Source organism: Henckelia pumila, chromosome 2 (assembly GCF_033568475.1).
Source record: "Henckelia pumila isolate YLH828 chromosome 2, ASM3356847v2, whole genome shotgun sequence".
In the NCBI taxonomy this organism is placed as follows: Eukaryota; Viridiplantae; Streptophyta; class Magnoliopsida; order Lamiales; family Gesneriaceae; genus Henckelia; species Henckelia pumila.
This window is the reverse complement of record NC_133121.1, coordinates 98,799,724-98,815,909: the sequence shown is the minus strand read 5'-3', so window position 1 is coordinate 98,815,909 and position 16,186 is coordinate 98,799,724. Positions and strand designations below refer to the sequence as shown.

General features: G+C 31.7%; 1 protein-coding gene across 1 annotated transcript; it reads right to left on the bottom strand.

Moving 5' to 3' along the window:
- Positions 1-13,529: 13,529 nt before the first annotated feature.
- Positions 13,530-14,530, bottom strand: LOC140881473 (chlorophyll a-b binding protein 3C, chloroplastic-like). Its single transcript, XM_073286811.1, has one exon. The coding sequence runs from the start codon at positions 14,392-14,394 to the stop codon at positions 13,600-13,602; it is 795 nt and encodes a 264-aa protein (XP_073142912.1). The 5' UTR covers positions 14,395-14,530; the 3' UTR covers positions 13,530-13,599.
- Between the last annotated feature and the right edge of the window lie 1,656 nt (positions 14,531-16,186).

The following is a 16,186-nucleotide window of genomic DNA, read 5'->3' as shown; positions in this document are numbered from 1 at the left end:
CTATTTTAGATGATCCAGATTTTTCCTCTGGAGATGATTCTGCAGATCAAGATTTTGAGGTGGTTGCAATACCAAAAACCTCTGTTGCTGAAAAGACCAAATCAAATAATGAAGATTCATCTACTGTTGATGATTCAACTGATGAAGATTCTACTGATGTGGCCTCTACTGAGAAAGAGCCATATAGTGCTGCTGTTGTTGATGATTCCAAGAAGACAACCACAGAGGCACCAGTTTCTACTGATGAAGAAATTTCTCTAGCCACATTCATGGCTAAAATTCGGAAGTCCAAGGCTAAACCCGTTGTATCCTCACAAGTTCCATCTGATGATGATGAACCCGATGCGGAAATGATGCAAGAATATGAGGATAACCGGCCCCAGAAGTCTGATAGTTCATCTTCTTCGAGTTCTGAGGAAGAAGATTATGAGGATGCTGATTCTGAGAGTTCTGAGGAACAAGTTGCTAATGACAGTGTTGCCAACACTGCTGAGGAATCTGACACTGAGATTGATCCTGCTAAGGCATACAATCTTCAGTTTTATTCAAAGGAATCTGCTGATGAATGGGAAGCTCTTTCTGGCAAAGATTGTTGGGTAGAAAGAAATATTTATGAAGCGTCCTTTGAGAAGCAGAACTTGGCGACTTTCTTAAACCAGCAGAATTTATATTCTACTGTCACCACTGCCGGACCATTTTCAAGAAGAGTTGTGTTAGAGTTTTACTGCAATCTGAATACAAGGACTGGAGATGAAGAATCATTTAAGTTTAGAAGAGTGTACATCCGAGGAAAGGTGTATGATTTCACTCCTATTCTGATCAATGAGCAATACAATACTTCTGATGTAGAAGATGATGCAGTCTCTGAGGATATTGATCAAATCACTAATGTGATCACTGGAATAATGGTTCAAAAGTTTCCTCTGCATCCGGATAGGTTGTCAGCTGCAAAGCTTACTTCTTTCTTTTCTGTGCTTCATGAGATCGCAATAAGTAATTGGACACCATCTACAAATACAACAGTGATTACTAGACCACAAGCCCTTGCGTTGTTTGCCATTGGAACTCAAGCTCCATTGGACTTTGGAAAGTTGGTGTTTGGCAATATTATGTCTTTTAGAAAAGGTGGTTGGAAAGCAACCAAGTTTCTTTTTCCTTCGTTGATCTATGGTATGCTGGAATCTCAAGGCTTCAAGAAAGAGGATGATGAAGATTTGATTGGAGGAGATGAGCTTATCAAGATTGCACCTGGTTTACTGAAGGGAAATAGAAAGATTGATCTACCATGGACTGGTGTTGTACCCAGTGTTGCCAACACTGAGTTTGTTCCACCCATGACCATTCATAATACTGCTCTTCTTATGTTGAATTCTACTGCAATTCGCGCTCAAATTGCTCATGCTGATATGAAAATTGCTCAAGCCAAAGCTGATATCGAGTACTATGAAGCTTTTTTAGCTGAGTACATGACTAAACTTGGACTACCAGGGCCCTCTGGACAAAAAAGGAGAGTAGGATCAAGTGCTGATCAAGCTGAAGAGGAAGATGATTAGAGTCATGCTCTTATCATAATTGGTTTTAGGATTTTTCTTTTATCTTTATCTTATCTTTTATTTTTGTTTTTGCTCTAAGTTTGTAATATATTTCTGAGTTGATTAGTTTGTGCTCCTTATTACTCTCTGATATGCTACTACACTAATTGCTACTCTGATCTAGTAAGTGTTGAGAGTCTGTGTCGCCAACACAATCACACAACACGTTGTTTTGAATTGACTAAATTCAGGGGGAGCTTTGGCTGTATAATTTAGGAGGAGTTATTTGAACTTGTGTGTGTGTTTTGTCCAGAAAGGCAAAAAAAGGAAAGTTTGAAAGAACATGTCGTGCACATATCTTTTAAATTATTTCCTAATTGCATTCAATTCTTAATTCTAGAGTTTTGCCTTTCTTATACAAGTTTTAAATTTGGTAATATTTATTATTACTTTATGGAATTATTTGATTTCTGATTATACATTGTTTCCATGCTTTGTAGGATCTTATTTATGAAAATATATTGAAGATCTATAAAAGGGAGTGCATGAACCGATCAGAACAGACAAGAGACAAGAGAGTGGAACATTGAGAGCAAAATATATAAATAATTCACTACAAAAATTCTGGAGCTTTGAAGATCGTTTGTTGAAGAATTTCTGGAGTGTTCGTCGTTGTTACACTGTGTTGCCAAGTAGTGTTGAAAACACTGAAAAACACACGAGTGAAGTGTTGTTCTGAAAGTGGATCCTTGGTTTTTGTTTTTCGGCTTAGAACTTCCTATTGGTTTATTATTCTAGTTATTACTAGTTTTTAGGAAGTCGTTTATTTTCTCAATCTGTTGAGAAAATTAGATTTTTTATAAACAATCACTAGTTGGGTTTTGTAAACTGATTTGATTTTCTAGTGATTATTTCGCCATGAGGCATCGCACAAGTATTTAATACTTGTGCATAAATATCTTCGTGTTATTTACTATTATTTATTTATTTTGCTGCATAGTGTTTTCTTGAAGTGTTGACAACACTGAAAGATAACACAATCTCTTAAAGTCAAAAAGTTATTTCTGGTATTTCTGTGATTTCAGACTGTCCAAACCTAACAACATGCAATTGTTTTTAGATGTATAAACGTTTAATGCATTATATATATATATATATATATATATGTGTGTGTGTGTGTGTGTGTGTGTGTGTGTGCGTGTGTAATTATTATATGCCATGATTCTAAATGTTGGAAGATGAACAGCATGCAGTGACATGCATCTATACTTGCGATGCCATGAAACAATAAAATAACTCAGATTCAACTCAAAAAATCATTAATTATATTCTTATAATTCACAGTAATTGAGCGACAATACAATCTCGACTGAGCACAGTTTCAACAGTCAAATTCATTTGTCTGGAGTGAGAAAAGACATCGCTCTGATACCACTTGTTACGATTTGTTCGGTGAGATAAACTGCTTAGATATCACTTGATGGGATCGTGTTTGGGGGGTGATCATTTGGGTAAATCATTGTAGCAGTTGACCCCTTAAACTTCAAAATAAATTTCAATTGAGGTTGGTCAACTGAATATTTTTTTTCTCGTGTGTCGATGTTAATTGACCAACTTGATAAGTGCAGAATGTGGTCAACTAACAGATACTTTTTTTTCAATGAAGTTTACAGCACCTCAACTAATAAAAGTGAAATCACAACACTTGAAATACAACTCAACACTTGAGCAATATATGATCCTATTTGGTCTGATATAATGCTATGCTCAATCGTGTTCTTTGGCTCTTTTAATATGACATTGATAAAAGCCCTTTGCTCCTCAACTGACTGTGTGTGGGTAAACTGAATACCTTCAGTTTACCTATGATAACGAAGATGTATGTGCGATTACTTTTCTAAGAAGCCGAATGCGATTTCCGATGCCCTTGATGAGTATTTATACTCGGCGGGCAACAGTTCTTTTGAATTCAAATCAATGGCTGTTAACTTGTCTTTTCTGCAGACATTCCCTGACATCAACTTACACTGATATGTTCTGTGAATGCGGCGCCTGGTCTTGTACGGAAAAGTCTATCCAAATGAGTTGCGTTGATTCAATCTTTCTTGCTAGTAATAATAAAACCATACAACATCCAAGAATTTGAAGTTCTTGTTTACTGAAACTTTATTTTATATTCGTAAAGTAATATATGAAAATATTTATTGTAATATTACAATAATCCACTCATATAACTGTCAAGATATAAATTCTAAATTAAAAATCAATTTAAATGAGAAAAAACATTCCAACAAACAATTTCAAAAATAAATATAATTTTTGCTCATAAAAATTGGACTACTTTAGAATTTAATTAAAACAAAATTTAAAATTGAATTAATTCTTAAAAAAATTAGCATACGAGTATACGAAAAAGTCTAATTTTAATTTAAGTTTATCACATAATCTCACAAATATCATTAATTAAGTTGAATTTTAAACAGAAATCTCATATACCACCAAAAATTTTGAATAATATTTTGTGAAAAAAAATCACATTGTCTTTTATTATATGATAACTTGTGATAACTTGTCTTTTCAGTTAGTTCTGTGAAAAAAATCATAGAACCAAAAGAAATCTATTTTTTTTTGCGACCGAGATTTTATATCCGGTCTCTAATTTTGAAACGAATAATATATATATTTTTTGTCTCAATTTTGGAACAGATTGATTTTCCGTACAAATTAGGTCTTGGTAATTATTTTGGTCTCTAATTTGGAACCAAATCCAAATATTGATCGCTAATAAGAAATATTTTTCTTAAAAATATATAAAATAAAATCCAGTCTCTCCCTCCCTCAGCAGGTCATTTGCAAAAATGACTCTCTTACAAATTTCTTTTAAGTTTAAGGGTCTGTTGACTTTTCTTATATTTATAATATAAATGTTATTAGTAATGACAACAATGCCCTTTTGATTAAGTTGAAGTAATGTCATCAAATGTTGAATCTGATTCAAAAGTAGATTGACTTGATTCTGTGAGATAATAAATATTTTCATCATCAGATGAATATTCAATTGTTTTAACTGGATAAAAACAAATAGTGTGTAGTTCTTCTAAAAGTTTAACTTTGTTTTTCTTTTCGTTACGCTTTGGACATTCATTTGCATAATGTTCTTCTTCATTGCACAACCATCATGTGCAATTCTTTCCTTTACCCTTAGGGCAAGGTGATTTTTTGTTATCAAACTTTTTATAAAATTTTCTTCTATAAGGTTTTCTGAAGAAATTATTTTTAAATTTTTTTTCTTATAAGGAATAAATTTCCTATTAAATGATTTATAAGGTTTATTAGGTTTATTATATTTCTGCCGTTTTAGATGTTTGTGTGGCATGTTTGTTCTACAGCCATATTCTTTTACTGTGAATTCCATTTTATCACAACAAAGTTTATTGTTTTGTTTATAAGATTTAGATATTCTTTTATTTAATGTTACCTCATGACATTTCTTTGTTATTATATCCTTGATAAATTTAATAGCTCCTCCCAAAGTTTTAGCATAAGAGCTAGTTAAAAATTCATCTTTACTATTTATTGGAATATTCAGTATTTTATTAAAAATACTTAATTTATAATGTTCCTTTTAATCAGCATATATTGATTGATAATAGTTTGTTTCATAATCACTAATAAATTCTTCTAAATAACATAAATTGCATAATTTAATATTATCCAAAATAAAAATTGCTCTATTTTGTTCTATATTTTTGGCTACTAAATTAGCGTGATTATTAGAAATTCCTAAAAATTCTTGATACAAGACATCGACAAATAATTCGAAATATCGATGTCCTGTCATTCCTTGTGGTAGATTAGTTATTACTAAGTTTTCGGCCCAAGTTCTCACTGCTCCTACTAAAGTCATTTTTATCATTCCATGAGTTATAACTTGTACATTCTCATTTTTGTCTAATAATGGTGTTAATTGAATTTGTACTGATAGCTCATTTGCCCAATGGTCTATCCTTGATTTTCTTTCTTTTGCTGTTGAATATCCTAAATCTAAAATATTTTGTTTTACAAACCCTGATGTTTTTGATTCTCTAAGAATATCTCTAATATCCTTATAGGTTCCTGAGTAATGGTCTCTATTATATTCAAATTCTTCGGTTTTAATTCCACTGCCTTCATATGTTCGTAGTGTTACTTGTGGTCTAGAATCATCTTCAGATTCAGACTCTGAAATATCCATATCTCTATATTGTTCTGATTCTTGATGAGAATGATACACTTCTTCTGTATTTATTCCTATTTGCTCAGAATCAGATTGATCTGTTTCACTAAACATCTCCATACTTGGTTTTTCCTAAATGAGGGGATTTCTATACCATGATTCAATTTTGAATGGTGATTCTTCTTCCATTTTTCCTTTTCCTTTATCCTTTGAAAGAACTTCTTTAAGATAGCTTAGTATTTCTTTACTATGTCTTTCTTGTTCAATTATTAATCTAGTCGTAGCTAAGTCAATGTATTCTTTAATATTTTTCTCTAATTCTTGTATTATTAGATTAATCTTATTAATCTTATCCTCTAAATCTCCTAGATATTTTTCTAATTTTGTTAAGGACGTCATTACGATGAAGTTGATTCATTAACAATAGCTTGTTTAATTTTAAGAATATTTTGATTCATTGTTCCAATTTTTTCTAGTATATCTTCATCATTTCTAGTAAATGATAATGATCTTCTTAGTACAGAATGTTTTGTGATTTGAAGGTCATCTGAACTCCATTTTTTATAGGGATTTATTTCTTCAATAAATGTCTTTCGAGGGTGTTCAATCCTTGTAATATTTTCAAACATTCTTTCAACAGAAATAGTTGGTTTTGTTGAAATTATTCCTGTTTGAGAATTATTACTCATTGCTAAACCGACAACATAGTTTATATTGATTGGATGGTTTCCTGTTAACATAAGATTATTTCTATAAAAGTAATAATCTAGTGTTAAAACATCATTTATGTTTTTATCAAAAAGAGATATATTGTACTGTGGATAAATACAAAATTTCATCTTTTTGTAACATAAAATTTCTTCAATTTTTTCAAGGATAGAATCTTCAAAATTTCGTATCCTTTTATCACGAACTGTGATTTCAATTGGTGTATCTATTCCTTCTCGATAATGAGCTGATATTATTATTTCAATTCCTCCGATATGAACATATTTCAGTTCAGATCGTTCTTTTTCACTGGCTTTTGCCATGATGATATCAATATCTTGAGTTGTTAATAACTTCAGAGTATTAGACCTTAATTCGTTATTTATTTTACATGATCGTTCTTTTGTACGAATCGAATAATAAATTAAATTTTTCCTGGGATTAATAAAATCTGAAATCTTACTTAATATTCCTGGTTGATCTATTAGATTAGTTTTTGAATTAGAAAATCCAATTTTCTGTATTTCATCAAACTTACTTTGATTAAATATAATATTCAAATTATACTCTTGGTTTTCTTCAGATTCATCAATCTGACTGTTTTGATTTGGAATTGTTACTTCTGTCATTTTAACAGATAATAGAACTTCTTAATTTTCTTAAAGCTATTAAAAGTCGTTTTGTTGAATCTATTTGTTCTAATAAATTCTAAAAATCTTCGAAACTATCAGTTGAAGATTGACAATTCTTAAGATGTTTCAAATTGTTTTCACAATTTTCTATATCAAAATTTATATTTTGAGAATATAAATTAAAAATATTTATTTTTGTACTTTCATACATTTTCCATTTAGTAAAAATTGTTATTCTTACTATTTTGTTTTTGTTGATCGGGTTTCGATAACAAAGCTTATTTTTTAACATAACCAGATCTGCCATCAATAAATAACAGAAGATATTTTCTTTTCGAGATTTATAAGTTTTTGTTCATGATCTACTATATCTTCAATTATTAAATCATCTTTTTCAAGAATAGAAGAGTGATTCAGGGCTCTTTTATGAGCCTTTAATTGTTCTTTAGTCATATCTATTCTGAAACTAATATTCTTAGTTGCCAGATTGAATATCTAAGTTTATATTTTGATCGTACTGAAGTACATCGTTTATTAATCCAGTATTTTTGTTCTTTAATCTCATTTCCAGATCTTGTAAACATATTTGTTTCTTTAAGCGTTTCTTCAAATTCTTTTCCTAGAAGTGATTTTGACTTCTTTGATCCTAATGCCATGATCTATTTAATAAATTACCGCTCTGATACCAGATTGCGGAATCCTTAATTGAGTTTGAATTCTTTTATGCATATTTTAATTTAATAGTCGTTCCAGGCATATTTACAAATTTATTTATAACAAATAAACGACTTGAATCCAATTTGGTTCCATTCATACATTACTATTACAACCCTTAGTTGATAAACTGATTCGAATATAGTTAGATCAAAATTATTTGTATGATATTCATGAAATGTATCATATTCATGATCATCCTCTGTTTCAAACCAATTTTTAATTATTAATTTTCCATTTCTTATAAAATAGAACGACATGATTTATTTGGATTAATAGCACAAAGGATTTAAAATCAAAGATTAAGTTATACCTTATCTATTGTCTTCGATTTTCTTGATTTGGCAGAGGCTCAACCCTTTTAGTCATTTTCCACTTCCTGTGTTTTTCAGCGACATACAACGGGCTCCAGAGTTTACCTGTCAAGGAAATCGTTTCAAATAGATAGATACATCTATCTTTAGATTTTCAATCCTTTGGCTATATTTCTCTTAGCCAAGGGTTTGATTCATTTGTTTATGATTTTACAATTCGTCTTCAGATTATTCATAAGCTATTCTTCTTCTTATGAAATTCAGAAGATATATCAATGCATGAAAGAGAATTTTTGCACTGAAAAGTTTCTATATCATTTACTACAAACACAACTCCTTATATAGAGGAGTTTACAAAGTTGAAAAACGCGTGAAAAGATAAGACGCGTAAAGAGATAAAATTCTCTTTACTCTTATAATAAATAAAAGTGATGAGGGACCACTCATCGACAATACATAATGGAAACAGTTCATTTTTCGTCTGAATGGATGCCTTTACACGTGGTGTGGTCCACGATTATAATTTTATTACATTGATAATTCGCTGTCTGTATCACTAGTGGCTTTAGACCATTTCTTTATTGTTTTCTCTTCTTTGACAGCTGTTTCCTTTGTCTCTTCTTATGTCTTTTGACAATGTCCACATTTGTGAGTGAAAATTATTGTACCTAGTTTCTTGCATAGCATCTGTTGTGTTTCTCTGGTCATGTCAACTCTTGCTTCATAAATCGGAGCTTCGAATTGAGCTAACATGGCTTGTTCTTTCTTTTGGATTTTCTCTTTGTGTCCAGTGGTTAATAAAATTTTACTGGTTGCAAAATTTATTTTAACTTTTGAGTTTCCATCAATATTTTTTGTCTTTGAGATAATGTCAATCAATGTCTTTATTCTTATCTCAGGAAGTGTTGAGATATCCATTACTGGTTTCTCTTCATTTGATCCTTCAAATAAGAACTTGTCTTTTTTTTTCGACATTGAATATGTACCATTGGTTGATAGAATTTGTTATCATCCCAATCTGGAAGGGTTGAGTGAATACTCAATGTTAATACTGGATCGTCCTTAAAGACTGCTTTCTTGAACTGGATAATACTATTTCTCAGTTGATATGAAAATAGTTCTATCTCTTGATTGTTGGGACTGACTTCTTATCCACTTAATAATCCATTTGAAAGGAATCTTGCGACTTCATGCGCTGGAGAACCCTGCAGTGTTCTTGCTCTTGATATGCTCTGTGTGTCACAAGTTTGTAGCCAAGATCCTGCAGATGATTTGGCTATTCTCAAATAGTTTAGTGTTTCAAAGAATTAAGTCTTGAATTTTTCTGAAAAATTTGTTTTTTCAAAAATTAGTTTTTGTGGTCGCAAATTGACCATATTTCTTTCTCTTGTTTCAAGCGCGCTTTTAAACGTCCTTTCTTCTTTTTCATTTTTCTCGGTGTTGGCTGTGACCACCGGTTCTTTCTTCTTTTCTTTTTATTTTTCTGTTTCCTTGTCGTCAGTGCTGGCTGTGACCACTGACTCATCTCCATTATTTTGTCAAATGGAGCTGCTAACTTAATTGGTGTTCTTGGTGAGGATGATGATGATGTTGTCATCTTTTCTTTTATCCTCTGAATTTTTCCATTTATTTTTTTTTCTTTGTTGAAGAATCTGAATTTCTTCATCTATGTCAATCAATTGTTCTTTTAATTGATCTAATTGCTCCATCATGCAAAAGAAACATATATATATATATATATATATATATATAAAATGGTTAGAAATTTAACTCTGTTTTACTCATAGAGTAATTCATGTTTCTGAATATAAATCTCATTTCATCAATTTATATTCCCCATGCTTTCTGAGGCATGTTCAGATGACTGAAAGTCATAAAATAATTTATGTCTCTGAATATAAATCTTATTTCATCAATTTATATTCCTCATGCTTTCTGATGCATGTTCGGATGACTCGTGGTCATTTTCTGAATCACTTAGGATCTCCTTTGTTATTCCGTTACTACGGATAGTATAATTTGGATGAAGTTCTCTGGTTAATTCATCGGGTAATTAATTATCCGTTCCTTTGATATGCTGGATCTCGAACTGATAATGGTTCAATTCCAATTGCCATGTAATTAACATTGTTGCATTTCTCCCTACATTTCTTGATATTTTTCTTGTCTTGAAATATGTTAAATTCATATTATCCGTTCTTACTAAAAACGGTTTAGAAATAAGATAAATTTCATAAGTTCTAATTGTAAATATTAAAGCTAATAATTCTTTTTCATTTGAATGATAATTTAGTTGTGCACTTTGAAAAGTTCCTGATGTATAATTACATAATTCTTCATTATTCCTGGTAGCTGTTTTAGTTAGTTCTTCTAAATTTCTTTCTCCCGTATAAGCTTTTAAACATGCTCCCCAGTATTCATCTGATGCATCTGTCTTAATTATTATTATATCTTTATTTGAAGGAAAATATAACTCAGGAAGATTACTAATTATTTTCTTTTTAATAGTGTCTATGTAATTAGTATCTTCTTTCGACCATTTTCACTTATAGTCCTGTTTAAGTTTTACCTGAAGAGGTTTTCTGATTTCTGCAAGTTTCTTAATGTAATTTCCAGAATATGTTAATAATCCTAGAAATCTTTTTAATTGATCTTTATCTTTGATTTCACTAGGAAAATCATGAATTTTCTTAAGTATATGTTGTTGCAAACAATGTTTTTCGTCTTCTATTTCTAATCCTAGATAAATGATTTTTGTTTTAAATAATTGTGCTTTCTTTTCGAAAAGTATAATTCCATCTTTATGACAAATATCTAATACTGTCATGAGATCTTTATAATGTTGATTTAATGTTTTTGAATAAATTAATATGGCATCTATGTAAACACAACAAAAATCTACATATGGTTTAAAAGATTCATCCATATATCTTTGAAAAATATCTGGTGCTTGTTTAAGTTCGAAAGGTAATACAGTCCATTGATATTGTCCTTTTGGACAACTGAATGATGTAAGTAATTGTGTTTGTGGTTCTAGCTGGATTTGCCAGAATCCTGATTTACAATCTAGACTGGAAAAATATTTCATTTCTCCTATATAATATAGTAAATCATCCTTGTTTGGGATGTAATATCCATCCATAATTGTTGCATTATTCATTTTTCGATATCAATTACCATTCTTTTTTTTATCAGTATCTTTCTTACTGACATAAAAGGCTGGTGAAGAGTGTGGGCTCTTGCTTGGAATGATTATCTTAAGTTTGAGTAATTCTTGAAATTTTTTTTCAAATATTTTTACGTCATCCATGTTGCATCTTTTTGGTGCTTCACAGATTGTGATATTAGGGTCTTTAAGTTTTATTGAAGCAATAAATAATTTTATTTTCTTAATTTTGTCCTGAGGATTTTCAGAACAAATATCATGAAATTTCTTCATGATTTCCTTTTCAGGATTAACCATTAAAATTTTTTTTATTTTTAATTCTATCGGATTAGTATTTCGTTTATGAAAGTTATTTGTGAATCCTTCATTTCCTACACGAACTGCTGTTCGTATTTTAGGAATATAAATCATTGAAGATCCCTTGTTTAAAGTTACAAGATCTTCAAATTGCGTGAAAGGAATATATTGTCTTAAAAAGTTATTTCATATTATAATATTCATTCCTGATTCTATTTGGTATATAATTGGTATTACAAATTTTGTTTTCTCAATTTCGATATTTAATTTTTCTACTACTGTATCTAGTATAATAATTGATCCATCTCCTATTCGAACTTTTAATCATTTATCATATTTCTTACAATAATGACTAGGAAGTATATGTTTACTTGCTAAACATATACTTGCTCCTGTATCAATATAAGCATGTATATGATATGGTTTATGTTCTTTTATTTTTATTTGAATTTTTATGTAAATACTATTTGGATTAGTCTTATTCTTAATATCCATTCTCACACATTTTTTAAAATAGAAATTTGGACGCTTTTTTGTTTTTGTTTTTTTAATAGAGGCTTGGAAGGGTATTTAAGTAAATTGATACACTAAATACTTATTAAGTTAGAAGAAGGCTATTTGCTTAATTGAATATGTGACGAGTCCGTTTGGAAACAAAAGTTATTGGCTTAAAAAAGCACTTAAATAAGTTCAGCTTTTTAAAGTGTTTTTATTAAAAAAAACAGAAGTAGTTTTAGTGTTTGGATAAATGTTAAAAAAATGCTTTTTAAATTTAAAACATAAGCAGAAGCCAAAAAACTAAAATTTCTGGCTTTTAAAAAAGCAGTTATGTGAGCTTAAATAAGTGTTTTTTTTAAAACGTCTATTGTAACCAAACACATAACTTTTTTAAAAAAACACTTTTTAAAAAAAATAAATATTTTTTCCAAAATGTCTGCTGTTCCGAACCGTGGACTAGGGCTATTTCTCTAAATCTTCCGACCTCAGCTGGCATTCATTATCCAGGGCAGAATTCCACCGCTGCTATGCTCGATCTCCTCCGCCATCCGCCCGTTGCGCCGACTCTCCTCTCCGATTAGAGATTTTTTGGTCTAATTTTCTATTTGTTTTCTTGTTTTTACAAGATTCGATCTCAACTTTGTTGGTGTTTAGGGAAATCTCTACAAGATTCGATCTGAACCATTCTCATTGCCTGCCCCCTTTTCCGATCAGAGGTTTATTTGAGGTACTCTCTGCTCTGAGTTTTTTTTAAAAAAAATTTTGATTCCATTCAACAACGTGGTTATGAGCTAGGATATGGAAATGTACATAAGGAGAATTGGTCCTTTCGTTCAAAATGATATATTTGCGGCTGTGTCAAACTCTGTATCAGTTTAAATTCATGTTGCTACATCTTTAGTAGCCATCAAGGGAAGAAATTGTAGTGTTTATTTGTGAGCAAACGTCTTAATCGTGACCGATCCATTGTCTTATGGTCATGAATTCTCGTAGCTTTTGTATAGATGTATTAATGAAGGAAAACTGTTAAAAGATTTTTGGTCCAAATTGGCCATCTTTACTGAATTTCCAGATGCGTAGCCCCTCTACAAAGGATAAAGAGATACTGGAGATTTCAAGCACATCCCTTGGTAGAAAAAGTTCTTCCAAAAGTTCGAGAAATTGGAATAAGTAGATATTCAGACACTTTTATTGAGTCAAAACTAGCCGGTATTGAAGTGTCCACATATATAGGAGTTATTGGTATCCTCCACACAAAACTTGGGTTTGCCCCTATGTTCGAACTTCGAACACAAAAATTCCCTTCTTTTGTTTAGTTTTTCACACCTCCGACTCCTCTCTCAAGGTTTTTTTTTTTATAAAATATTCATTTCTAGAGTAAATAATGTGATAACATATTTTTAGTTTGTTCTGAGTTAAATAAAGCTTAATTGTTAAAGAGAATAAGAACACTGGAAAAAATCGACTCATTCATTCACAAGTTTAATTACAAACGGATACATCCTTAATTGAACAGTGAAATTCATTTGCCGGGAGTGAAGTTTGTGGCGTAGGCCCATGCATTGTTGTTGACTGGGTCTGCAAGGTGGTCGGCGAGGTTCTCCAATGGACCCTTTCCGGTGACGATAGCCTGAACGAAGAATCCGAACATGGAGAACATGGCAAGCCTTCCATTCTTGAGTTCCTTCACCTTCAACTCAGCGAATGACTCAGGGTCGTCAGCAAGACCCAATGGGTCGAAGCTGCCACCTGGGTACAGTGGGTCAGTGATTTCTCCCAATGGCCCTCCGGCAATACGGTACCCCTCAACAGCTCCCATCAGTATAACCTGGCTAGCCCAGATGGCCAATATGCTCTGTGCATGCACCAAGCTCGGGTTCCCCAAGTAGTCCAGTCCACCCTCGCTGAAGATCTGTGAACCAGCCTTGAACCACACGGCTTCACCGAATTTCACACCGTTGCGAGACAAGAGCTCTGGGAAGACGCATCCCAGGGCTCCAAGCATGGCCCATCTGCTGTGGATCACCTCCAGCTCACGGTTCTTGGCGAATGTTTCAGGGTCTGCCGAGAGTCCAGCGGTGTCCCACCCGTAGTCTCCGGGGAACTCACCGGTGAGGTAGCTTGGGGACTCACCAGAGAATGGTCCCAAGTACTTGACACGGTCGGGGCCATACCACGGGCTGCCGGATGAAGCAGGTTTTGAAGCAGTCTTCCTCATGGAGATCCTCCCGGCGCCGGTGATCTCTGAAGTTGATGGTGATTTGACCGCCTTTCCGGCCAAGGCTGGGGAAGAGAGAGCCATTGTAGATGAAGCCATAGCTGTTTGTAGAAGGCTGGTTTTGCTAATTGTATTGTTTTGGAGTAGTGGTTGATTTTTGGTTGAAGTGCTAGTAAGTATTTATACAAGTGGGCTCTATCGTATTCTTTATCTTTGGAAATCAAATGGTGTGTTGTGATTGGTTAGGGACATTTTGATGGTGAAAGTGCAATCACCACTAGATTCAGATTTTTGTATGTTTGGTGACAAAAATCTAAAGATTTGTTGTTGCAACCAATGGGAGTTTGCCAAGCCTGCCATTTGATACGATGAAATTTAGATTAGTGGTGAATTTTATATCAAACGATGTCTGTGTGTTTATCAATGGACGTTTTCTGATGTATTAATTGTGCGGAAGAAAGGCAAAACTGTAGAAATGTGTTCCCGACTAACCATTATGTGATGCCTTCGAAAATCATTAACTTGACCTCTTACACAAAATGATAACTTAGAATTAATATTACAGTATTTTGAATTTACCTTTTGAATATTATAGTTTATAGATCATATCACAATTTTTTTTAAAAAAACAATATATTCAAAATTAGCTACGATTTTTCAAAAAAGCGTAGCAAAATTGCTACAGTTTTTTAAAAACCGTAGTAATGTCTTGTATGGTAAAATCGTTGCAAAACCGTCGTAAAATGCGACAGTTTCTAGAAAACTTTAGCAATGTGTACCCGACGAACCATTATGTGATGCCTTCGAAAATCGTTGAAAAAAGCGTCGTAAATCCACATTTGCGACACAATTTGCTACAAAAAATCGTAGAAATTTTTTTTTTGTAGTGATTAGTGTTTTCCTTTGATCGGAGACCATATTGTTTGTCAGAAATTACTTATGTGATCGACATGGATATTTTCATGAATTTTCGAATGAAACTTTGTGATTTTTTTAGAATATTATGTGGCCTTTCAAAAATACATGTCGCCATCTGTGATCACAACAGAAGAAATTTCTCGCTAACAGGATGGTCTCTAATAAATAAAAAAAAAAAAAAACAAGTTTCAAGATTGAAAACGAAAATTCATTATTAACATATCAAAATAAAAAAAATGTAAATTACAGGATCCATAATTCAGGAATATTAATTTACCTTCATTGTGCGTACATGACCTCTTACACAGAACGATAACTTAGAATATTACAGTCTTTTGAATTTACCTTTTGAATATTACAGTTTCTAGATCATATCACATTCCAAAGCCAATGACATCCAACTTCCACACAAAGAATTATACAAGATGTAAAAATATTGAATTTGTAGATCTTTGTTTCACAAGAAGTGAATATGTAAAACCAGCATATAATGTTAGCAACAAAAAGAAAAACCAGCATATAATGTTGTTATAGATAGAAACTATACCAAAATTTTTGGTTTATACGACATTTTCAACTATGTACGAGGGAAAGGGTAAATTAAGTAGAAAATATTAAATCTATTATTTCTTTGCATTGTATATATATTTGTTTCAAAAATTGGTTATATATATATATATATATATATATAAATGTGAAAGAACATGTCGTGCATATGCCTTTTAAATTATTTCCTAATTGCATTCAATTCTTAATTCTAGAGTTTTGCCTTTCTTAGACAAGTTTGAAATTTGGTGATATTTATTATTACTTCATGGAATTATTTGATTTCTGATTATACATTGTTTCCATGCTTTGTAGAATCTTATTTATGGAAATATATTGAAGATCTATAAAAGGTGGTGCATGAACCGATCAGAACAGACGATAGACAAGAGAGTGGAACATTGAGAGCAAAATACATAAATAATTC